The sequence below is a fragment of the Brachycentrus maculatus genome, unplaced genomic scaffold (genome assembly GCF_059751285.1).
Source record: "Brachycentrus maculatus isolate JH-2025_06_01 unplaced genomic scaffold, ASM5975128v1 h1tg000110l, whole genome shotgun sequence".
NCBI classification, from domain to species: domain Eukaryota; kingdom Metazoa; phylum Arthropoda; class Insecta; order Trichoptera; family Brachycentridae; genus Brachycentrus; species Brachycentrus maculatus.
In genome coordinates, this window is record NW_028280863.1 from 259,074 (window position 1) to 286,837 (window position 27,764).

Here is a 27,764-nt window from a genome sequence, read left to right on the forward strand (position 1 = left end):
TTCATTTCCAAACCAAATGTCGATCCGTATTGTCAGTAACTTACTGACAGTTAACTTGGTAACTACCACTTACTATTATATTTACTATATTGTGACACGTGTATCGACGCACTCAACATCCCAAGGGTACAACTTTCAATTTAGGCTAAGTTTCGCAAACGGTGTTTGATAACGATGTTGAGTGCGGCGAAACGCGTGTCACAACATAGTATAATAATAAGTGGTAATTACCAAGATATATTTTTTTAAATACGTGCATATTATAGTAATACTCTTATAAGGCCACATGCGATCGCATTGCGACTCCTGATCTAGCCCAATCTTCGGATGCTACATAAAAAAATATGTATGACAAATGCAGGGTGGCGCAAAATTAATCACTCTATCGGAAAGTGTTCTAATTTTTGCAAATGGCATCGTACATCAATCATATTTGAAATTTGTGAACTAGAGAGTTGCAGTATAAAAATTGATTGATAAAACGAGCACAAACACGTATCAACGGCAGCCACTTGACGGACATCATCTTTTCCACTTAAGAGAAAAAAATGTAAAGGTCCAGATTAAGATTTTCATCTCCTCAATTCTTTTTTACTAAGCAAAAAAGTTATTCAAAAACAAAATTGGATAATTTATTTTGCGCCACCCTGAATTTGTTTTATGCTGCAGGTGTCTAGATTACAAATGTCAACAAATATGATTGACATACGACGCTTTTTGCAAAAATCATAACATCATCTGATACGGTGGTTAATTTTGCATTATAAGGGTATTTACACTCGTGTTTGTATGCAGATTTGCAATTGCTTTACGTAGGCATTGCCTTTACGTTTGATATACGTGCACGATTTCAATAGTAAATATCAAGTCACAGCGATAAGATCGAAAATAATCATGAAAAGATAACTTGACACATTTCTCAAGTTGCGGCGTGTGCAATATCAAGAATGTACACACATTCCCTTGTGACGTAAGCAGTAAATAAAGTAATACAACTCATAACCGACATATGTACGTATTGATATTTTTTTGAAAAATCTATTTGCATCCGTGGTTGTATTACATATTTTGCGTTTTTTGTAAAATTATAATATAAACTAGTTGTGGTCATTGAAGGCACACGAATAATTGCATCCATGGTTGTACATACAACACATTTTGCGTTTTTTGTAAAATCCATAATATAATTTATTATTAGATTAAAACCAATATTTTTAGCTTTTCCACTTTTTTATTTGACCAGCGACCGGGTTTCGTCGTTACCGACCGTTTCGTCGTTACCAGTCTGATGATGTCGGTAACGACGAAACCCGGTCGCTGGTCAAATAAAAAAGTGGAAAAGCTAAAAATATTGGTTTTAATCTAATAATAAATTAAAAATGCAATTCCATCACGAAGTGTCAGTGGATAATATAAATCCATAATATAAACTAGTTGTGGTAACTAAAGATACACTAATAATTGGATCCGTGGTTGTACAACATATTTTGCTTTTTTTTAAATAAAATCCATAATATAATATAAACTAGTTGTGGTCACTGAAGATATACTAATAATTGCATCCGTGGTTGTATAACATATTTTGCGTTTTTTTGTAAAATCTCATAATCTAAACTAGTTGTGGTCAGTACATAACTAGTACATTACTAGTGTTATTACATTACTAGTGACAGTACCTTACTAGTGTTAACACAATACTAGTGTTAGTGTTAATAATGTCTACACTAATACATCCATGGTTCTAAAAAATATTTTAATGCCGCGTTTTATTGAAGTATTTGCTGTTTTTCCGCGTCTAAAGTTAGGCACCGTTTATTTGTTTATTTCTGGAGAAATTGTATAGTATGATCGATAAAATAGTGTTGACAAAATAACACCACTGAACAAAAGTAGTATCTTTTTGACTTTCAACATAAATGAAGAAGAAGTGTAGGTATTTACTTATGACCTGTATAAGTGATCACTTTACAACGTGACGTGATCAACGCAACAAGTGTAACGCTCACCATTCTACCCATGATTGACAACCACACTACTCAAATTTTCGGAACTCCTAGATATATTGATCAATCTCATGACACAGTACATATGAGTACACAACAGCCATACGTTGAAAAGGGAAAGCTTTTTTTTAGCAGATACCCTTTTATTTGCATACACATATTTGTGAACAATATTTGGACACACTCAAAATGTTGTGAATAAAAGAAGTGGCCAATTAGTGACTCAATACTTGATAGAAGAAAGGAGCCCACATTACTGATATTATACATCGTGGGTATACTGGCAAAAAAACTTTGTGTTATGTGATGTAAAAAAAATGCACATAACGTCTTTCGTGGTACCATTAACAAATAAAAATTAATTCGGGGGTTATAAAAATATCTAAAAATATCCTTTTTTATCTGTTCATTAGTAATGATTTAATTCAATCTTCCATATTGAAGAGACGAATATAGTGACGCAATTTAAATACTTGCTACGAAAATAAAAACATTTTCAATCAGATTATGAATGACGTCCAACATCGTTCAAATTAAGTATTCTCTTCACAGAAAAAAATATTGATATCATACGAAGAAATGATACATCAAAGACTTTAAGCGATGATGTTAAGTGATGAGGAATGTAGGTTTCCCTACGTTTGTAACACAAACGCATTTAAATCAAGCAATTAGTTCAATACTGCAACAAATGTACAGGGTGTTTTTTTAGAGCTTTGGTTTTTAAACTGGTAACATTGTTTCTACAGACTGTCAATTTGACAGTTGACAGTTAATTTTTAAGCAGCACGTTTTCTCACTTCAACACGAATAGACTGAGTGACCATTATGCGCATCGTGAATTCGGTATATGGGCCGAAAACAAAATTTCAGCTTGACCAACGTAACGCTTTTTCAACGTAAAATTTTGTTCACCGATGTGGCACATTTTTGGTTAAATGGCTATGTCAATAAGCAGAATTGCCGAATTTGGAGTGGAGAAAACATAGAAACCTTTGTAGAGACGCCCTTACATCCAATAAGTCACTGTTTGGTGGGCTTTATGGGCAGGTGAAATCATTGGCCCATATTTTTTTAAGATGCCGGCCAGAATGTTACGGTCAATGAGGAGCGCTACCGAACCATGATTACTGACTTCTTCGTACCTCACTTGAATAGCATTGATGTCAATAACGTGGTTTCAACAAGATGGCGCAACATGCCACAAGGCGGGTGCCACCGTCAATTTATTGCGAGAAATTTGAATTTGCATACCTCTAAAAAAACAACCTATACAATCAGTATTAAAATGCAGTGCGTATGAAGCACATACGTGAAGTAGTACGCATATAAATAATAATTATGGACGAACGTCTTTATAAACATGTAATTTATATTCCGTTGATGAATTAATAAATTCTTCTTCTGTTTCTTATGACGCCGTTCCATGCTGAAGGTTGGCAATCATGATGACGATCTTTACTTTACTTTTCATCTGCAGCAGCCCTAAACAGCGACTTCGTGCTACAATGGGACCAATCTCAAGTTTTTAAACCAGGATATACGTCTTCTTTCTAGTTGCATTACCTGTGTTTCTCATCTTCGTAAAATGACCAAAGTACCCTAGTTTATTTATTTATTTATAGTGTCTATAACTTCTCTCCTTTCTTACGCGTCTTAAAACACATTTGTTTCAAACTGGTTCAACACATGATATTTTAAGCATTTTTCAACAGCATCATATTTCGAATGTTCGAATTATCAATAAGTTTACTATTTGACCATTTTTTAGTTTATTTTAAAGATACGTAGCGATGAGATGGACGCTTGACGGTTTACAGAAATTACCCTACGTTAACACGTTGATTGCCGGTCACGTGTATACGCGTGACCACCGGCCCGTCAGCCGATGGTCGATCACGCGTTACCGTGTGATAAATATTTACATTATGTTAAACCTACTTAGATAATATTAAAACTAAAGACACACTTGACAAAGCTAAAGCATTTACTCTATTTTTTTTAATTAAAACTTAAACAAAATTTATAAAAAAATATAGTTTGGTTATCTCATGATTATCCAACTTTTCAGGTCGGCAATCAACGTGTTAAACCAGGGGTTCTCAATCTTTTTCAGCCCGCGGCGCACATACAAGTTTAGTATTTTGTCACGGCGCCCTACATGAGTAAGCTATTTGGAATAGATATAGTGACTATATACGTATAAAGGGTCTTTCAATAAAGACTTTCAAACTTTCACAGCGGCCATATTGTTGATGCTACATCTCTGACGCAATTTTTTAAAATTAAAATTTAAAGATATAAAGCACTTAATGAAAGATCCTATTTATATAGCAGTCGAAAGAAATAGGTACCTACAATACTAGTAGTTGGGTAGATAGGCACAAAAATTAAAACATCCACATTATGAAATTGAGTTTTATTATATTTATAAGAATTCAAAATTGAAACAGAGAACAACAAAAAATAAAATATTTGTGTTTTCGGATAATGATAGAGGATTGACTCACGGCGCCCCTCTTTACTTTTTACGGCGCACCAGGGCGCCGCGGCGCACACTTTGGGAACCCCTGTGTTAAACGACTATTCATGATCAGTGGTTTGTTAGTCTTTTGCATCGAGATTTAATCGAGGTCTATTATTGATAAAAAGTTTTGGATTTTGTAATACATAGAATAATCATCTATGCTAAATTAGAATTATCACTTTCCCCAGAGTATTTTGGGTGGAACTTTCGGGTTTAGCTGAAAATGTTTGGGTTGTGCATAATTTTCATTATACATAAAAAGGATGTTCTTTAGTCCCGTGTTAAAAATAAGTTTGGGTTTACTGATTTGAAATGTTCATGAATATATTATCCAAAAAAGGTGAATTATCATTAAACAGATTGTATGAAAAATATTATTTCAAAGAAGTTGTCTACCATGACGAATGAGCCGCGTGAGTAAGAAATGAGTTACAATGCCTTTGATTCATAATTTAGGAATATAAATAATACAGTACACACCTTCTGAATTTAAAGAAAACAGATAATAATCATAAATATTCATCGAAATGAGTATATGACATAAATTATTTATCATTTTGTCGTATCTTCTTACATCACTAAGTATGGAATTGCGTACGAAGTGCTACTTTTTACATGAAAATTTCAATCGAATCATATTTGATGACGTCAACAAATATGCGGTCAGTAAAAGTTATTTCCTGAATAATATCACAGCGACAATCAATAAAACGTAGTTTTTCTTTAATGTAACGTTCATTTTTTTTACTATTGTTAAACCAAAGTAGTAAAAGTCAGTAGAATTAACGCCATTTGTATAATGCACGGGGTTTTATGTTGGTTGCAAGAAACAGATGACGAATATATATGTACATATATACTTGGTACTATTAATTTGATTCATGTTTACTTCATACAAGAATTTAAAACAATTTGAAACTCTATGGTAAAAATTAACCTAAAAATGAATTATTTTACAATGTTATGTACAGAACTATATTTTTAAACCATATTTTTGACTTCTTATTATATGCATAAGAAATTCATTTATTCAGCTATTTCAAAATAAGTCACAAGCGTCGTGACTTAGTTGGGTAGACGCTCGACTACGAAACAGTCGTCGCGGGTTCGATTCCCGCCAATTGCAAAATAAATTCAAGAAAGATTTATTTTTAATAGGTTTAGGTGTTAGTGATGTATTTCTCACATTTGAAAGTAGGGGTTTTGCGGGTTATTCCTTTAAAAAAAAGTATTTTGGAAAACAGGAATCAAATTGTGGCAGTGTGGGAGATCGAACCACAGACTTCAGAGTAAGAAGTTCCCGACACAACTACGAGACAAAAACCCGTATCTATAATCATTGACCTGTAATTTATTCATTTATATCCATGGTATAATTAATAATATTTCAATGTATGAGATAATCTTTTTTCGAAAAAAAAATACGCAACAAAATTATTATTAAAACAACTTTAGTCTTAAACTATTATATAAGAATAAAAACCATTACGATGATTTTTCACGAATATTATAATCAATGAAATATATGTTTCGAGCTTCATCATATAGTTCCATAGCTATGTTGTAGACGGTTGAAGGGTAAGTCACATTTTACATATTTAAGTGTTTGAAATTTTAACGATCAGTTTATTACTCACGTTTCTAGAATGTGCGTTTTGGTAAGAGTGAATTTTTTTCCATAACCTTACCATCATTCTGTGATCTTGATCACGCCATAAGAGACGAAGATTCACACACCATGGATGTTTAAAATTTAGTTTTCACTTTTAAGCAATATTTACTTCAGATTTCAAACAATTTAACATAAAAATTACAAACACATAACACCCCTGTCAATATCCTGAAAAAATCGTAAAGTATTACCGATTTTATAAAACACAATAAAACCGAAATTAGAAATATATAACATATCGCTCACTCCTTTCAAGAACGTCATAAATCAAAAATCGTCAATTTTCAGTTGTTCTTGTTTTCGGAATTCCCAGAAAATGTATCCCAGCAAAAGAGGCATATTTTTAACTTAATATTTACCCGCTACAGGGCAGAAAGTGTTGTTTTTGCATTTTTAATAAAAGGTATTGTTTAATTATTTTTTTAAATATACAAAATATTTTTCAAATGGAGAAAAAACCTTCAGGTTTTACCTAAAAAGATCTGTTGCACAGTAAAAAGTTCAATAAGTGGCTTGATATTTATTTTTAATACATTGTATTATATTTTTTAACTTTAAAAACAATCTCCTGAAAAATCAATATTTTTGATTTATGACGTTCTTGAAAGGAGTGGGCGATATGTCCGTCCACTCACAAGTATCGGAAAACATTTTTGAGACACAACACACTCGAACACATTTTATAAATAAGTATAAACAAACGTAGAAATACTCCAATATTCGGAAGTAAAAATCTAAATAAAAACTATTTCGAATGATTTTTCACACTAAGCACGTTTATTTAAAACATGTCATGCAAAGAAAAATTTACACAGAATGCATGGAAAATGTGGTAATTACTATATATATTGACCAAGAAGTTAAACAAAATATAATGCAGCTAATCTTTCCTGTTTTTTATCCGGTTCAACACGATAACATAATATATCGTCAGGATATTGTTAGCGTTTAAAATTAAACTAGACTTACAATCGTAATACACATTGTATTCGCGTGTAATTTAATGAGATTTACGCGTTACTTTTAAATAGTAATGAATAATTATTTAATACAAAATACAAGAAAAAATAGAAGGCATAAAGTATGAAGACCCGATAAACTGCATTTTAAGCACTTTATCGGCATTATATTATTCCATATCATTATGCATAGTATTATGCATATTATAGCAAAACGATTCATATATTGAACCACGAAAGAGAAAAAATAACAATAATAAATAAACTTTAACTTAAACAGTTTAAGTTTATTTTTAATTAAAGTTTTACTGACAACATTTTGAGTGTGTCCAAATACTTGTTCACAAAATCTGGATTATCTCCAATTACATGAGTTGGTTGTCAATAATGGGTAGAATTGGTGAATGTTACACCTGTGTAAAGTGATCACTTAAACCAGCCAATGACGGTCGTCAGCCCCGTAAATGCCCAGACTTCCATATTCTTCTTCATCTTTGATGAGATGTCAAAAAATAATATGAAAGTTTTACTTAATAAATATCACTATTTAATTAAAGTGTTACTTAGTAAATACCACTATTTTATTTGGAAATAGTGGTATTTACTAAGTAGAACTTGAATTAAAAATGGATAGGTTTTACCACAAAGTGACTGCCGAATCAACAAATGAAATTAGTTTAAATTTACTTAAAATTTTAGAAGAGCATAATACTTTTAGATTATGACCAACGTGAGATTTTTCTAATGATAGCTGCAAAAATCAATGTATATTTCGACAGCTCGTATGTATAGTACCTACATATAATATTTTGTTACATTGAATGTTAAAACCCACGTGATTGAAAATTGCGGTGGTTTTCCATCTCTCGGAGTAGATAGGTATCTCGAACAAAGAAATTATTTTTAGACAGGCGCAATGGCGTAGTCGGATAGACGCTCGACTGTAAAAATTGCATTGCGGGTTCGATTCCCGCCAATTGCAAAAAGAATTCAAGAAATATTCATTTTAATTTGGTCGACGTGTTTGTAATATATTTTTCACATATCGCTCACTCCTTTCAAGAACGTCATAAATAAAAAATCGACAATTTTCAGTTGTGCATGTTTTCGGAATGCCCAGAAAATGTACTATATCCCAGCAAAAGAGGCATATTTTTAACTAAATATTTACCCGCTACAGGGCAGTGTGTTGTTTTTGCCTTTGCATTTTGAAGAAATGGCATTATTTAATTATTTTTTAAAATATACTTAATATATTTCAAATGGAAAAAAACCTTCAGATTTAACCTAAAAAGATCTGTTGCACAGTAAAAAGTTCAATAAGAGGCTAGTTATTTATTTTTAATACATTGTACTATATTTTTCAACTTTAAAAACGTTCTCCTGAAAATTTTTATTTTTTTATTTATGACGTTCTTGAAAGGAGTGAGCGACATACCTTCACTTTCCTAACTCCCTGCAGACAAGCATCTAAAATAGATTTTTTTTTTAAAGATACATTATCAATATTAAAATATGCATATGTATACATTTTACGATTTATTTTAATCATATCATTATGTAAAGCTAATTAAATTCATTAGAATTATTCAAGGTGACGTGGTTATCGTGTTAAAATTCGCACAGCCATTTGAACGGAACGCGATACGAGATACGAGGTTCGGCCTCACAATGCGGTGGGAAGGTTACGTTGTATATAATAGTAACTATTATGCATAGTAAACCATTCAAGCTTCAATTTCAATAGGAAAATCATACACGGTTTCTTATTATACTTTACACGATGGCTATTAAGTCTAGGAGTATATTTAAGAACTAATCGCATGAACCTGTGAATGTTTTTTTATCGTCTTATTTGATTTCATCATTGAAACAAAAATGCTAAGTACTCGTTCAATGCACTAAAAATATAAACTTACCGACAACTGAAAGGTTCTAAGACCATTACATATAAAAAAGTTTCAATAATTAATGCAATATGGATGTTAAATTAATGGTGAACGTTACACAAGTGCTTGAAGTGATCGCTTAAGCCAGCCAAATGCCAGTCCTGGGATGGTAGCACAATTTTCTATTTTTTTAAGTGGCCCTAGATATTTCATTGTAATTCTTTAGAATCTCTACAAACGAAGAAAAATAACAACAAACAAAACAAACAAAATACATATTTTTTAACTAACTAGCCGTCACGCCGCTTCCCCGCAGGGATAGGCAGATAGAATAGAACGCCACACCACCCTGTCTTTGCAAACATTCTTCTTTTTCACATTCATGCATCTCCTCATACATAGCCGTCGATTATTCCGACTCCTGACCTGACTGCTTATTGAAAGTATTTGACATACTTGAATATACCAATTTTTTCTTCAGCCTTCGTCTGCTTCTATATATATATATATATATATATATATATATATATATATATATATATATATATATATATATATATATATATAACTTTAGGAAATCTGAGTAGGTATTTCATACAAGTAAACTGATAAAAGGTGTAACGTTTATTAATGAGTAATAAATTATAAATAAAACAATTTTTTCTACTAACCACATGAGAATTGTATTATGTTACGACTTGTTTCGGAAGCCACAGATGCGGGTTTAAATATAAACTATGAAAATATAAACTATAGAAATATAATACTCAAGTGGTAAAAAGTAGTTTTATTTTTAATAATTTTATCATGTCTTACGACAGAGTTAATGTAGAAAAAAAATTTGATTCATTCCGAGTACTGAGTAACATTGCACTTTTTTGCATATCTCTATTGTATATAACTTAAACCAGTAAATGACAGATCGTAGCCCTTGAAAAAGTATTAGACTTTTAAATTCTCAAAATAATAATTTCTTCGCCTGTGTTGGCATATAATATTTTTTTAATGAACATACATATTTAGTTTTATGTTGTATAAGCTCTGATTCATCGCACAGGCAGTTGTTGCCTTAGGCCCTATGACTGTAGAGACTAAGTACGAATGACATCAATATCATGACATTGACTATAATTACGTAAAAAATCTCATTAGGAACACGCCAATAAACTTCACAGTTTTTATTAAGGGTCTACTCTTTAATATACAGAGTAAGTACGCGACCGGCTGCGCGGGAAGTCGCACGTTGTGACGGCGCACATTCTTTTTTAGAATATGTATATATTGGAATTTAACGAATAACTATTTTTTAACCCTTCTTTGGACTCCTTACTTCTTAATAATTGTTTACATTTCAAAACCATAGGTTTTTTTAAATATAAAAACAGTGTTTTAAACAAAAAATGCCGTTAAATGTTACCTGGGTTTAAAGAAAATTAAGTTGCGGGTTGTTTATTATACCGCCTCAAGACCTAGATCTCAAACGTTCAAATCACAACGCGCTCGGCCGCGCTGAGGGCTAGATGTGTGTTCACGCTCAATTGTTTCTTTTTTGGAATCTGATTTTTTTTAGAAAATAAATTTAAAAAATATTTGTATTTTTCTTTTTGACTCCTTACTTTGGATAACTTTTTTCTTTTCAAAACCGTAAATTAATTTCGAAAAAAACTTTTTTTTCGATACAATAACGGTGTTTTGAGAAGAAAAATAATCAATTGCGTTAAATTTTACCTGGATTGAGAGAAAATTAAGTCGCAATTTAACGGATATTAAGCCTTAAACGTATTTGTCACCTGAATATGTAGAAACCCAGTGCGTCGCGTTTTCCAGGGCCTACTTATACCAAATATCCCTGACCTTTTATCAAAGGTTATACATCTTCATGTGATAAAAGTGGTTAAATCATTCACTTATCGCGTGTGTTTACCTGATATTATGTCATGTAATAAAAACAATTGCAATAAAATATAATATTTTTATTAAAGAGGTCACGTAAAATTCGTAAAAAGGTAATTACTCTCTTAAAAGAGATAATTATTCATATTTATAATTCTTTCAACGTGATATTATGTGATTAAAATTGTTTCTTAATTTATTTTATATTAATATTATTTTTTGACATCTCATCAAAGATGAAGAAGAATATTACTAACTATGTAGATCTTTTATAAATTTAATGATGTATGATTAAATTATTTGATCGGTGTAATTTGAGTTAATCAATCCATTAAAAAATTTAGAAGTTTCCAGAACAATATTTTTAAAATAGACAACATAAAAAGAAAGCAAAACAACCGTGACTCGCGCAGTTAGATTCAATCATATACATATAAAAGAAGTTTTTTATATTATTTTTAACATCTCATCAAAGATGAAGAAGAATATGGAAGTCTGGGCATTTACGGGGCTGACGACCGTCATAGGCTGGTTTAAGTGATCACTTTACACACGTGTAACATTCACCAATTCTACCCATTATTGACAACCACGCTAACTCAAATTCTTGGAAGTTCTATATTTATGAGCCAACTTTGAAACATTATTCTTGAATCACTAGAACTTCAGTAGAGACATTTATTGGTGAGATGAAAAGAACCTTTTTATTGAGCAGAAACTCTTTTATTAGTATATGAAGTCCGAATCCTAGATTATAATCACACACATAAGAAACGCCAGAAAATACCATTTTTATTATTAAAGCTTATAATTTGACCAGATAATTTATTTACAACATTTTGAGTGTGTCCAAATACTTGTTCACAAAATCTGAATTATCTCCAATTAATAATAAATCCCTTACCGCACCCCAATAGTGTATAGGGCACTGCTTCATATAAACGCAGTGTTATCTCGATCGATTACACATGAAGGAAAGGTGATCAGCCCTCCACTTCAGGTACCAGTCCAGTGTAATATTGAATAAATATTAGAGTGAAAAAATCACCTATATTTATTAAACCCCCCTGGGAATCGAACCCGGGACCTCCAGAACGGTAGCCGAGCATGCTGACCATTACACTACGGAGGCGGACATATCTCCAATTACAGGAGTTATTTTCATTTTTTTTTTATTAAAAACATATTATGAAAATAACTCCATATTATGAATATTATGAAGATAATCCAGCTTTTGTGAACAAGTATTTGGACACACTCAAAATGTTGTATTTTATATTTAATTGAAAATATGTTTTGAAAGTGCAAACGATTTTTGATGATATTTTTATTAATTTTACCAAACCTATTATTTCGTTTTAACTACGAGTAAGTAAAACGGAAATATGACAATTCGTGACGTCAAGTTTGACATCATTACACATCCTTACCGCAAGACTTGCATTCTTTCGGTCCATGTATTATAATATGTTACCATTACCGCGGAGTTATCGGTTCTTGTTTCAAGTATTGCGAACCGGGAGCGTGAATTTTAATGTACTTATTTTGACGGCATTGCTACCAACTTACGAACATCATGCATGTAAGTAATGGTGTAGTAAATGGCCAACTAAGTAAAATGCTAGATGAAATTTCTTTTTAATATTTGGCATTCTAATAATATAAAGCTTTTAAAAAAAGATTATAAGAAAATTACCAGAAAAAATGTAAAAACTTCAGACGTTCCGTATTTATTAAAATATAAAAAATCGAAAGAACCCAAATATTTTCATTACAAGGTTTCAGCTATTAACAAATATCAGAGATGGTGCCTCACCTAGTATGTGAATGACACAAAGCAGATAATATACTAGTTCAATCATGGGCAGAATGATAAATGTTATAGGTTCTTACAAAATCAGATGATGATTAAACCACCAGATGATAAGCCGTAAGCCCTGATAATGCCCCATATTACCTCGTCTCTGTTAAGAAATACATATAAAACGTCTTAATAAAGAAAGAACAAAACTTATCTTTGTATATATACTGTGTGTGTGTATGTATACATATAAATATATATATATATATATATATATATATATATATATATATATATATATATATATATATATATATATATGTATATGTGTGTGTGTGTATACACATATATATACATGTATATAATGTGAAAAGTTGACATTTCTTCCTAGCTACCGCTGTTTCTGAATAAATATCAAATCAAGTCACTATAAACAAGGACATATTCAGGAAGCAGTATTTCACTTATCCAATTAATCTGATCACCTTTAAAGTAAGACTTATAACATATTATAAGCCAAGTAATCTATACAAACAATATGAGAATGACCACCTATTATGTGATAAATTTTATTATACTATGAAACTAAAAAAAAAAATTAAAAATAAACTTTGTTTTTCAATGCAACCGTTTCTATGCTCTTTTAAATCCCTTGTAGAAATTCGACTCCCGCCAATTGCAAAATTAAAAAAGAAGATAAATATTTGTGTTCTTATTATTCACACAAATATTTCAAATTTATACTATTTCTGTAAGCCTAATCGTCTCATTATTAGAAATAAGTATCAAATTGTGGTAGAGTGGGTTCGAACCGAGAAACTCCGACTTAAGAGTCCGCGACACTAACCACGGGACCACAACCCGACACATTTTGTTTTCAATTGGTCTGTATGTTTGTAATGTATTTTTTATATCCTAACCTATCCTAACTATCCTACCTGCAGACAAGCATCTAAAATAATAAAATGGTTTTGTGGGTTATTCCTGTAGTTTTTATAAGATTTTTTAGGTAAACAACAACTTTTCCTTCATTTTTGATATCTTAACATGGATGAAGAAGAATATGAAAATCTTATGGCTTATCGCTCACTCCTTTCAAGAACGTCATAAATAAAAAAAACTTGATTTTTCAGGAGAACGTTTTTAAAGTTTAAAAATAATACACAATGTATTAAAAATAAATATCAAGCCACTCATCGAACTTTTTACAGTGCAACAGATCTTTTTAGGTAAAATCTGAAGGTGTTTTCTCCATTTGAAAAATATTTAGTGTATTTCAATAAATAATTAAACAATACCTTTTCTTCAAACTGTAAAAACAACATTTTCTGCCCTGTAGCGGGTAAATATTAAGTTTTAAATATGCCTCTTTTGCTGGGATATAGTACATTTTCTGGGCATTCCGAAAACATGCCCAACTCAAAATTCACGATTTTTGATTTATGACGTTCTTGAAAGGAGTGAGCGTTATGTCATAGGCTTCTTTAAATATGCATAAATATATTTCACCATATGAATATTTTTAATATGAATTCAGTTTCAAACCGTAATAATTTTTATAAAGTACGCTTAACAAAATAGAAAATATTATTTATCAGAGACTAAAGAACAAAAACACCTTTTTAGCATTTTAAAACATAAAAGCCTTTATATTTTAAATAATAAATAGCCTATAACGTTAAGAGGTAATGTAACGTAATATATTCATATGTATTTATTTTACCATGAACTCTTTAGTTACAAAAAACAAATTACAATGCTACATTTAAAATCCTATGATTAAATTGTAAGTTTTTGAATAACGGAAAGTAAGAATGACGGCTTTTAATAACAGTACTTTACTGTAATTTGATTTACAATAATATTTTTTTTTTAAAGGATTTAATTTTAAATAAACATTATTCGTAAGTAAGGAGTTTTTTTATAGTTATATTTAATATATCGATAATAATAAATGTAATACGTTTTGAAACTCTTAATGTTACGTTTTAGTTTCCTTTCAATGAAGTATTCGTCGGAATTACAAAAGTTCGTGTTTAAAAAAGGAGTAAAATATTTTAGCTTCTATTTGGTGTTTTGGTATTGCGATAGAAAATTATCTTTTAAAAGCAAGCTTTCTTTTAAGGATATTACATCATATGAGTAGACTAAGTGTCCTGAAAAAAAAAACAACTTGAAAAAAAAGATACAAATTCGATTTGGGATAGTGGAAAAAAGTTTTGTGTAATGATAACTAATCAGTTGATAAAATATATAAATGTGTTGTTTAATGCTCAACTTGGTTTAAAAACTCAATTTCCGTATTTTAAGGATTAACGGGCAATTAAAATATCTATGCTGTATTAAAAATATAAAAAAATTAAATAACTTTGATCACAAATTATAAATTTGTCCAATTATATTTATCGACTTAATTTTTTAGTAATATAGAGGAAACAGTTAGTTGGTTACGATAGTTTGACCACTAAAAAACGGATTATTGTCAGGTTTTTAATAATCGTGTAGTATAAAAATATAATCTGAAATAATTATTAAAATCTCAGACAGAAATTTGAGGGATGTTTCTTATTGCACTGATGAATGTTAATTGAAAAACTATTATAATATAACGAATATTTGAATTTCTCTTACATTCGTATTTTTCTTAGATCTCCGTAGATCCAAAATTTTCTCGTACTGATCCAGCGCTCGGAAATATATTCTCTCCGTGAGTTTTTCCATCCGAGCGGGGAAAGTCAGCCTCTGCTGCTGAGGAGGCAGAGTCTCACAATCGCCTCCGCTCATCATGGCGAATATAACAGTAAAATCACCCACCGCACTTCAACTCCTGTTAAAAACAGTCACAAGCCCGGCACGCGCCGATAACGAGGCATTCGTTACAACTCGCAAACAACCCGATAACAAACGCGAAGAGATTAATTAATTAATTCTTCATTAATACATAATTCAGGGCGCAACAACAGTCGTGTCGGAGCAGGAAGAACGGCGTTAGGAATGGCAATGCGCCTCGGAAGTTGGTTCGATACTGAAGCGAGGTACCGAGCTTTGAATGAGTGAACGGAACCGCAGAACAGGCTTCGTTAGTTGCTCGTCAATGTATGTGGGACGCGTGTGAATATTTCTGTATGGATTGTTATTATTATAAAAAAGCGAATGAAAATGTGAAACGCCGGTAAACACATCTACATACACAAACAGCGTTATTAATTCTGAATAAAACATTATTCCATAGCATATTATTGCACAAGAATATCCTCTCTTCTACATTTTATTGAACGTACAAGAATATCATTTTCTCATTATAAAATAAACGTTTAAAAAATTACTTTAGATAACATACAAAAGATGTTTCAAAAGTCAAATCTATTGGCTGTATACCGCGAGTCTGCCATAAATTAGACTGTTTAACGAAAAGTCTAAATAGTATTAATGTATGTGTGTTTTTAAAAAATTTCTATTACCTTTACCTTTAATAAGAATCAAAATCCTTGAAGCAGAGGTATACCTCTATAAGGATTTTCTATTGCTTAGTTGGCCAATTTTCACAATCCACTATTCCTATGGTGTCGATTGAGACAAAACATTAAAGTTATGATTTAGAATAGAAACGGTAACTCCTAGAAATTTGAGTTTTGTATTTGCATACATAATTCTATTTTTGGTAGACAAAAGACTTTTTTAAATTCTGCCAAAATGAATGGTACACTTGTAAAGGTGTAATAAAAATATCGAGTACAGAAAACGTAAGGCATTTTTTAAAATTCCCTGCGTATAATTTACATTTAAGATTCATTTTAGGCAAACGGTAGATATACGAGTATATGTAATATAATAAAAATTGGAAAGAAATTTAAAATACATTACAGTCATTATAAAGTATTGTCAATGTAATGAATAAGATTTATGTGAGATCGCGATATATGTTGGTCGTTATATTTATTGCAATTGAAAATTAATTTCGGCTGATCTTTGTTCTCAAAAGGCTTGTCGTTTTCATTTAACAGTAATTTTAACAATTGAATACGAAACTGATTGAATTGATGCGAATGAAAGTCGTCTGCAAGAAACTTGGTATTGTGTTACAAGGGCATCGAATTGGACAAACTTGTAGATTATTAATGTACTCTACACATTCACAAAATTGACAGGGTTCACATTTTCGTTACTATTTATTTATTAAAGATGACAGATTTAATTGACAGTATATAGGAGGAGTATAAAATCCTTTTCATACAATCGCTTAAAATATATTCGTAATTTGTAAACTGAATGAAAAAGAGACGATATTCATACGAATCACGGATTTTTTATCGAAATCATTAAAATTTACGCCCACAAATTGTTGTAAATGAACTCTCAGCTATATGTTTTTTATTTGTTTTTTTTAGTAGAAAAACATTTACCATATGGAATCATCGATATCGTTAACACAGATTATGTAATCCTTTTTTTGTTGCAATAGCGTAAATATTTACGCTTCTTTTAATCTAAATATTGCACAATACTTAAAGACTTTTTGTGGATAATAATCCGAACCAATTTTTTTACAAACCCAACGGAATAATGTAATATGACAAGAAAAAATAATACAGCTAATACGAATATAGTTTTGTTTTTTGTTGCATATAAACTTAAGTATTATATTTCTTTAATCATGGTTAGGTTGAGAAAAATTGGATACCCACAAATTTGAGCATATACTATCTCATCGGAATATTATGTTTCGAAATATAGCCTTCAAAATTTGTGTATTCCAAAATCAACCCCTTTTAATTGTGAATACTCACAAAGTCTTAAGGTTTTGTATGGTTATATGTGATTATTATTTTTATGGTGTTAAAAGTACAGCAGAGAAAACTTATTAAAGAGGAGAAATAGTTTCAGTATTCAATATTGACATATAACAAAAACGAAATTTTGTTTTTGTTTTTTAATTACGAAAAAAACAAGGTTAACAAACAACATCAGTTAAGGTTTGGCAAATTTGCGAATCAAGGTATAACTAATCTTGTAATCGATACAAAACGTTTTTTTGCTTTTAAACAATACCATCCCGGATCATGGTTATTCCGTAGTGCATTGAGCACGTCTTCCTCTTCGGAGGCATTATACAAATTTGTATGAGTGGTATAAATTTTAATCAACTGACCTTTATAATGTAAGAGTATGTAGCGTATACTCTACCCATCAAGTCAATTTAAACGTTAATGCATGAATTCATGTTCATCATACTTAATTCGGAATCAGTTAAATAATGATACTTTCAATATATACCACAGAAGAATACAAAATGCTAAGTGAAGTGTAGTTATAATTAATAATCATCAACGTCAATTCAAATAGTGTAAATACCACGTTTAGGACGGTGTCTGCAAATAAAATTTATGGAGTTACTTCATTTTTCAATCGGTTTGTACATCCCGGGTTTTGTGATGAATCGATATATCACAATGAATGAAAGAAAATCGCATGTACAAATCGTGAGATTTTTAAAAGTGACCTTCACCGTAATTCATTAAAAATCGATCCGAAATACCGGAACAATACTTTTTTCAAACTATATTAAATCCACAATTTTTGCAACGTAACAACATCTATAAACGAAGGTCCTTCACCGATTCATTGAACTTTACGTTTTTATAGTTCTTCGGGACATTAAAAGTGCAATAACATGTCAATCTTAACATATAATCACCATCGTATCGTTATAAATACATTTCTACTGATTTCAAATTATATGGCATAAGCTCATGAAAATAAAATGCATGACCCATGAAAATAAAATGCCGGAGGGCACCTTTTGATAAAGTAATAGAGTTAAATTAAATAAACTGCTGACATTGGACAAAAAAGCATAACATAATAAATGATAAAAATAACAATCCATTAATGTAAATAAATAAACAATATCGTAACAAAAGATACGAGAACCAAGAACCAAGGACTTTTAAATAAACTAGTGATTGCTCATTGGTTTGAAACAGTTAGATTGACGAGTATAATATATATAATGAAGTGAGAGAAAAAAAAACTTGATATAAAGGGGATGAAATAAAAAATGCCGGATGAAACTAACGTGTGGATTCGGTAAAAAATGTAGGTTTGAGTTGGACACGTAGCCAGACTGTAAAAGGCCGAGGGCTTCCTCGAGTCAAGACCAACAATAAGGTAAACAACAGGAAGCCTGGACGACCTCCAGGTGGTTGGATGGCTCCCAAAAACTATCGCCCCAAGCAGCCTGAGGACTGTTGTGGACAGGGAGGATGGCTATATTCAATACTGGAACCCAACAAATCGAAGAAGAGGAGACAAATCTGCTAACCTGTCCACATGTGCGGTAAAAAATATCTGCATGCTCGTATATGCGCAGTAGCCGCATTCAACAGTTGCGAATCGCCCTGCTAATGGGGAAGCTCTGATTTGCATTTATATGACTTTTGGCTGCGTAGTAGCGCACATGAGATCTCGCTCCGATATACGTAAGCATAGAAAATCTTTATTATTTTTTAGTCTCTGCCACTTGCCATTCGTTCATTGTGAAAAAGTGGTCGTGTCAAGCTTATTAAGAGCGTATTAAACAACATAATTATAATTAGCAGAGAGATGACCGAAACGCCCACAAGCCAACACACACTCGGGATCATTCCTATATTAGAAATAATAAAACAAGTATTGAATACTAATAAGTCTACTACGATTTGGGAAACAATCAATCAGGTATAAGCGAGGGCTATTGTTTTGAAAAATCATAACCCAAGATTGCTTGCTAGGGTATTAGGAATTCCCAATAAAATATTTTATTCTATCTCCAACATAATTCATTTAATTCTGCTTAATACTATAAATGTGATTTATAGGCAAAAAAATAATAATGTTAGACCCATAACGATGTTAGCTTTATAACCCCTGAGAATTTTTAGATAAGTAATTACAAGTGAATATCATATTTGACCATTTAAAAAAAGTTTATATCGATATTTTACTTTTAATTACGCACGCATAGTCGGCGTTTCTAGTGTTAATTAATGCACATATTAAAGTATCGAGTATTGTGATAGCATTTAAAATTTATTTAAAAAATAACGACTTCTCTTCCATTATTAATATACATATTTATATATTTTCAATTTGCCTACACGTGGTTACGTACAGTTTAATGAACGTATTCGAAACCATTTCGCGTTGTAACGTTTAAATATTCTGTGAATTGGTGTTTATAATACGGGCATTAACGGTTCATGGACTTTTGAATTAGAGGTCACTGCATTACTACAATGTACTTATTATATGTACCAGAGGTTAATATAATATATAATACTGCGTGGTAAAGAGTCAAATTTAACCCTTTTACTATCAAATATTTGGTTATGGTTTTTGTGAAGTTTAACAATATGGTTGATGTAAATAAAGGAAGGTTAAGAGAATTTAAAAATAAATAACGCGTTGGTTGAAAAAATATTGAATTACTAGGTAAATAATAGCAACTAAGCACAGGCCGTATTACAACAACATAAGATTATATGTTATATAAAATGTTAACATTGGCTGAGACACATTTATGTTTTATTAACTCAATTAAAAAAATAAAAAATAATATATATATATATATATATATATATATATATATATATATATATATATATATATATATATATATATATATATATATATATATATATATATATATATATATATATATATATATATATATATATATATAATTGTAAATGATAGAGAAAAAATACGTTTATATTTATGATCACCAAACCTTTGCAATATACTAAATAAATTGAGAGTGACTGTTTTCTATTAATAAGTGAAATATTTAACTCAATAATTATTGATGAAAAACAAACTTAATAAAAAACCAAAATGACATTGAAGCTTTAAAAAATTGGATCAAATATATTTACATGCAAAATCTATTAACAGATTGGTATTGAAAACAATACAGAATATTTTATAAAAATATATAATATTTAAGTTCATTACTAAATAAAAGCTTTATTTACTCCAGTTCTAAAATTTAAAGAAAGGAGTTTATTGAATGGTTTATTTCGTCTTATTGATATAACTTTTTACACGACTGCCAAAAATGAAAGAACGAATACGTTAACGCTACCAAGACTGCGGTTTGACGTTTCCGTGTATAAAATCCTTTAGAATAGCTTTTTAATGATGTTTTGCGATGTTTGAACTACCACATTTTTTAGACGTTAGATCAATACCCCATAGTCGAGCTAAACAAAAGCTTTTAAAAAATCAATAGATCAACAACGACCAAAATATTATTAGGATTTGCTTTGGACTATTGTTTTGTCGTAAAGAATAACGTTTGGTAAACTACTGCCATTAATTTTTAATGATTTACATATTTGCAACAAATTTGACGAATATCTCGTGTCAAATGTGACACTAATAATACATATTATCCAGAAACCTTTTACAACAAAATATATCTCTGATATTAAGGCATAATATTTTCACAAAATAAAAATACATAAAAAAAGTCGTCTTTACCTCGCCACCGGTAGTGAGGAGTTAAATGCGGAAAAGGCGTTCGGCCTACTAAAATTTTAAGGTTTTCACGGTCGCTGTTTGATAAACTGAACCGGCCTGTGTGATAACAGCCCAGTCACTATCTACCGTAAAATCGGTAAATTTTATTGAACAATATAATATTGTTTTTAATTTGTGATCGGTGGAAATTATTTTCTTCAGATTTTTATTGCTTAAACTTGTTAATATTAGCCTCCATTTTTAGTTATTACAATTCATAACTTAATACTGAAAATGTCAACATCTAAACTTGTAAGAAATTTTATTACCAATATATATATAATAACTTCAGTTTGTATGTTTTTACTAAACAAAATCTATATATAAAAAAGTTTTTTTTTAATTTTAAATTATTTATTTGGCAGTCACCCAGTGATATAAAAAAGTTAAAGACTAACGTTGTATTTAACAAAAATTCCATTTTAAAATTGCCATTTTTCAATCTAACTTTGAAAACCAAGATAACTGATGATGTCAGTAACGCAAAAACGCAATTTAATTTAGATTACCAATAACTCAATTTCGTTTATTAATTTGGCATTTACTTTGTGGAATTACATGGTGATCATCAAAAATTACAAACTTAAAAATCACACACAAAAATCACTTGTATTATACCACTTAATGAGCTAAAAAAAACCTCAATAAGTGGTATAATACATACAAGGGTATGTATAAGTGTTTCGTTTATTAAATTAATGCAATTCCAAAGATAGGTACAGAACGACTGGCCTGAGTAATAATAAACGGTTGTTTATTCGTCTAATAGTTTGTAAATAATTTACGAACGACTGGTTTTTTTGCGCGCTTAGAATAAGGAAGTTGTCGGTGTACAATAAACTCGAGACTTGAAATGTAACGGTTGTGAAATCTATCCATTCACGGTTACGTTACATATTATTTCTGGAATTATTACTTTCACTGTGGTTCCCTGCTATATTCACTATAATCACTAAAAGAGAAACACAGAGCAAAAAACGGAGGTATGATGCTTTGTTTTTCATTACTCGTTGAAGCCAAATGACGTCAGCATGTGGCCCAGATAATGTTGTGAATGGTGGTTAAACCTCTAACTCCAGTAAAAAAAAAAACAAATAATATTTCACTTATACAGTAAAAAAATATCGTTTTATATTATTTTTTCTTACGATAAAGGTATACGAATAAACAATATGATTTTAATAAATAACTGTCACCAATGCGAGACATTTACAATATTCACAATAATAAAATAACAACTAAGTATATATTGTATTTATATGTAGAAAAAATTATAAGTTGTTATTTTGTTATGTAAAATGCAGTCCCACTACGAAATGTCAGTACAAAACTTAAATTTATTTACAGTCTTTATTTATTAAATTTTAAAATAAATTTGATAACTAAGCACATACTACTAATATTATTCATTCGAACCCTTATCCGCACCCCAATGGTGCACTGCATCATATAAACGCAGTGTTATGATCGTTAACACGCGAAGGAAAGGTGATCAGCCCTCCGCTTTAGGTACCAGTCCAGGGTAATATTGAATAAATATTAGAGTGAAAAAATGACTTATATTTATTAGACCCCCCCCCTCTGGGAATCGAACCCGGAACCTCCAGAACGGTAGCCGAGCGCGCTGACCAATACACTGCGGAGGCGAACACTAATATTATTACTGACTCTTATCCGCAATTTACCCTGCCCTTACCCAATGGCGCATAGAGCACTGCATCAAATTGATGTACTGTTAATTTAATCGTTTATTATGATCAGACCTGTGCTTCAGGTACCGGTTCATGGTAATATAAAAGAAAGTGGAAAATTTCTATAATAATTTCGATTCCTCTGGGAATCGAACACGGGACCTCCAGTATTTATGCCCAATGTGATAATCACTAACAACACAGTGGAGGCGAACTACCACATTCACCGAATTGTTTAAACATTAATAATTACAATCATGGATAAATATGATGTTTACTAAGTAAAACCCAGTAAATTAGCTATTGATTGTTGAACTTAAATTGTGAAAATATGTTGGAGATATGAATCAACCATTTTTTAAATCATTAAAACTGTTTAAAACACTAAATAGGTAAATGGTCCTTAATTTAAAGTATTTAATTGTTCCAATCTTACCTCTATACATGATCGATAAGAAAAAAAGTAATCAAAGTTAAAGATATATTTGATTAAACTATAAATGCGTTAACAAGAAAAAATCACGCAAATTTAATCAAAATCATTGTCAATACATTAATTTAAAACAATTTAATGAACATAAAGTAAATCTTTCGTTGAATACTAATCAAGCAATTTATAATAACGTTTCAAAGACACTTAATGTATTTTATTGAATATTAGGTACATACAAATTCTTCAGGCAGCATGTATTCAAATATGAGACGGTTGATAGCGCCACACTTCCTTGTGCCAAGAAAAAAATATTAAACTAAAATGAGATACCAATTCTTCAAATTATGGTAGAGACGAATCTAAAGCTTTTGTGATTAATTGCACAGTAAATTCACTGGTAATTTACTTGTCACTTGTATCGTAAATTAAGCAGATAAATTCCATTATTCTGTTCGTTATCAGTTGATAAACATATACTCGTATGTATAATAATTACGTATTGTTATGTATCATGATTATAACGAGAAACAAAGCTGTAATTTTGAAAGACGAAATAGTGTAGATAAGAATTTACACAACGAAAATGGTATTTTTAAAATATTATTTTCTGAGCTGCCTAAATCCCAACAGATATTGTAGATCAACATTGTTATAAAAAAAAACTAACAAACCATCACGCCGCTTCCCCGCAGGGGTAGGCAGAGAGAATAGAGCGCCACACTACTCGGTCCTTGCAAACATTCTTAGCCTCTTCCACGTTCATGCATCTCCTCATACATACCCGCCGATTGTTACGACTCCTAACCTGACCACTTTCAAGTATTTGGCATACCTGATCGTGCCATGTTTTTCTCGGTCTTCCTCTGCTTCTTTTCCCACTAACATTCGCTTCATAAATTTGTTTTACCGTTCTTTCGTCACTCATTCGTTCCACATGTCCAAACTATCTCAACACACCTTTCTTAATTTTATCGATAATGCTTATCTCAGCTTTGCATTCCTTCCTTATTTCACTATTCGCACATCTATCAAGCATCGTTTTGTCGCACAATCTTCTGAGAGATCGCATTTCGACTGCATTCAGTCTACTTTCATCCTTCTTTTGCCAACTCCATGTTTCACTTCAATACATTAGAGCTGGAACCAGGACTCCGTTGTGCACTGCCAGTTTAGCTTCCGCTAAACTGTTGTTAACATTGTTATTATCAAATTAATTATTGACATTTTGAACAAAAACAGTTATGAAGCGTAACACGATTATGGTACGAACACAATATAATTTACACATGTTTAGATGTATGTATCAGTGGCGTACGTTACAAATAGATACAAAAGAGGTGCCTATTCTGTATTTTGTACAGTACTTTGGTAAAAAACTTATGAAAATGTGTGAGTAATAATATAATAATAAATAAAATAAAACCCTTATCCGCACCCCAGTGGTGCATAGGGCACTGCTTCATATAAATGCAGTGTTATCTTGATCATTTACACATGAAGGAAAGGTGATCAGCTCTCCGCTTCAGGTACCAGTCCAGGGTAATATTGAATAAATATTACAGTGAAAAAATCACTTATATTTATTTGACACCCCTAGGAATCGAACCCGGGACCTCCAGAATGGTAGCCGAGCGTGCTGACCATTACACTACGGAGGCGGAGAGAACTGTGTGAGTAAAGGAAATGGAAATCACGTAGTTTTTTAAACCAAAAAGCAACGCAATATCTCAGTTATACAATTATGTATAAGTATGTATATATTTAAATGTGAAAAGTAGCGACAAAACACGCATGCATCGATTTTTGAGACCTGAATTAAGATTAAGGAAGGCGCCTGATTTAAAAAAAAAGGGAACACTGTTTTCCCTGCTACCTATTCTAATTAAAATACTTGTTTATATGTAAAAAATGATTTGTGTTAAAAAATACATTAGTTTATAATGTCAAAATTAATTTGATTAATTATCTAAATATTTCTCATTTTTACAACAAAATCTAAAAAAGGAGTCATATCCGTGTATTGTTTAATTTATTTCATTATTATTTGGCAAAGAACCCACCATTGAGTGCTACATGCCACAAATAGCTTGGGTGTTTAAAGAAAAGTCCATATAACGAAGATGTTACGAGGATCCTTACTCTTGTATTCTACCTTCATCCATCATTGTTTTCTCAGGTAGATTACCATCACTCTGTAACGCGCTAAAACTGATGAAATGATAAAACGAAAACAATAAGCCTGTAAAACTAACTAACTAACTAACTAACCATCACGCCGCTTCCCCGCAGGGGTAGGCAGAGAGAATAGAACGCCACACCACTCTGTCTTTGCAAACATTCTTCGCCTCTTCCACGTTCATGCATCTTCTCATACATACCCGCCGATTGTTACGACTCCTAACCTGACCACGTTCAAGTATTTGGCATACCTGATCGTGCCATGTTTTTCTCGGTCTTCCTCTGCTCTTTTTTCCACTTACATTCGCCTCATAAATTTGTTTTACCGTTCTTTCCCCACTCATTCGTTCTACATGTCCAAACCATCTCAACACACCTTTCTTAATTTTATCGACAATGCTTATCTCAGCCTTGCATTCCTTCCTTATTTCACTATTCGCACATCTATCATACATCGTTTTGTCGCACATTCTTCTGAGAGATCGCATTTCGACTGCATTCAGTTTACTTTCATCCTTCTTTTGCCAACTCTATGTATAATATATGTATAATAAACAAGAATTGAAAATTATGCATATCTAAGTTGGTTTATTTTTAGCTGTAAAATACATAATAACATGGTACGTATTGGGGGCAAAACTAAAACTATCCAGTGAAGATATTTGTAACTTCAATTTTATATTTCCTTGCCTTCACAACCGCTTGCGGTCTTACTGCAAAGCGTGTGATTAATTCAGCCTGTGAATTAAAAGGCAGAGGTGAACATCGAACAGAGGTTCAACAGTTTGGAGATATGTTATGAAATTATTTGAACAATCCTTAATATATTTTCATAAACTTTTTTTGAAAAATCCCAGGGAATTTTTTTTAATGGAACAAATAACAAGTCACTGTAAAGCCGCTTCTCCGTAGGGTGAGGCAGGAATAAAACAGGAGAATAGAATGCCACACCAATCTGTCTTTGCAACAATCTTCACCTCTTCCACATTCATGCATCTTCTCATACATACCCGTCGATTATTCCGACTCTTGACCTGACCACTCTAAAGTATTTGAAATACTTGATCATGCCAAGTTTTCCTTGATCTTCTTTCTTTAATGGAATATTATATACCTACATAATATAATATAACTAGAATTATATTTTTATTTGACATTAGCCTTGTATAAAAATATGATGAATTGGCATTAAAAAAAATTATAAAAAACGTATATCAGGCCACTTTTCAGATTATTAATATAAATATAATACTTAAGAAGTTTCACGAAAACAAATCTAGCATTTAGATAAACACTGCATACTGTAATTAATTTTGTTCAATTTTCAATTGGGTTTTAAAGATATTCCGAAAAGAGCGAATGTTATTCAAGAATTCAGGTTTATTCTGGCATAAATATCTCATTTTTCAACATTGGTGGATAATACTCGTTTTGTTCACAACAACCTCGTATGTATGCACGATAATATTTATGTGAATAATATAAAGAAGTCAATGGATACAAGTTCCACGCCGATTTACTCGAGTTCTGAGACCTCTGAGATAGTATTGACGTCATTGTATAGTCTACTTCTCGTACTGTGCCCCGGTCAGGGATTTCACAAACGAGGGGATATCCTTGCTGGATATCGTTATATGCACACAATTTGTATAAATTTGTTAAAGTGATGATCAAACACGTATGGGACATCGTCATTCAAGGAACGGATACCGTCAGGTATATTGGAAAATGGCGTTAATTCCATAGTACATATCGGTAGTGTAAAGGCAAAGAGGTATATCTGTCTCAGACCAAATTTTACAGGAGAGCAAAAACAAACTTGTGAAATTAAATAACTCATTTTTTTAATGTATTTTTGAATGTACATATCTTAATAAAACTAAATAAGTATTGCAACTACAGCTATATCCTTTTGCCAGATTATGGAATATACTATTTTAGACATTTTGTGGAACAAACTTAGAAAATGAAAAATTTGATAGATATACCCCTTTGCCATTACACTACCGTTATATATATATATATATATATATATATATATATATATATATATATATATATATATATATATATATATATATATATATATATATATATATATATATATATATATATATATATATATATATATATATATATATATATATATATATATATAT

The 27,764-nt window shown here is 31.0% G+C and overlaps 1 protein-coding gene across 3 annotated transcripts in view; it reads right to left on the reverse strand.

Annotated features, from left to right (window-relative positions):
* The window catches only part of IP3K1 (inositol-trisphosphate 3-kinase-like protein), a 108,033-nt gene that overhangs the window by 17,605 nt on the left and 62,664 nt on the right, over positions 1–27,764 (reverse strand). Inside the window, exon 1 of one of the 3 annotated variants that reach the window (XM_088259116.1) lies at positions 15,376–15,771. The exons of the other annotated variants lie outside the window; for them this stretch is intronic. Within the exon in view, the coding sequence (XP_088115242.1) occupies positions 15,376–15,531 (156 nt within the window). The 5' untranslated portion in view covers positions 15,532–15,771. Of the gene's footprint in view, positions 1–15,375; positions 15,772–27,764 lie in introns of those variants that run through there. 3 annotated transcript variants of the gene reach the window in all.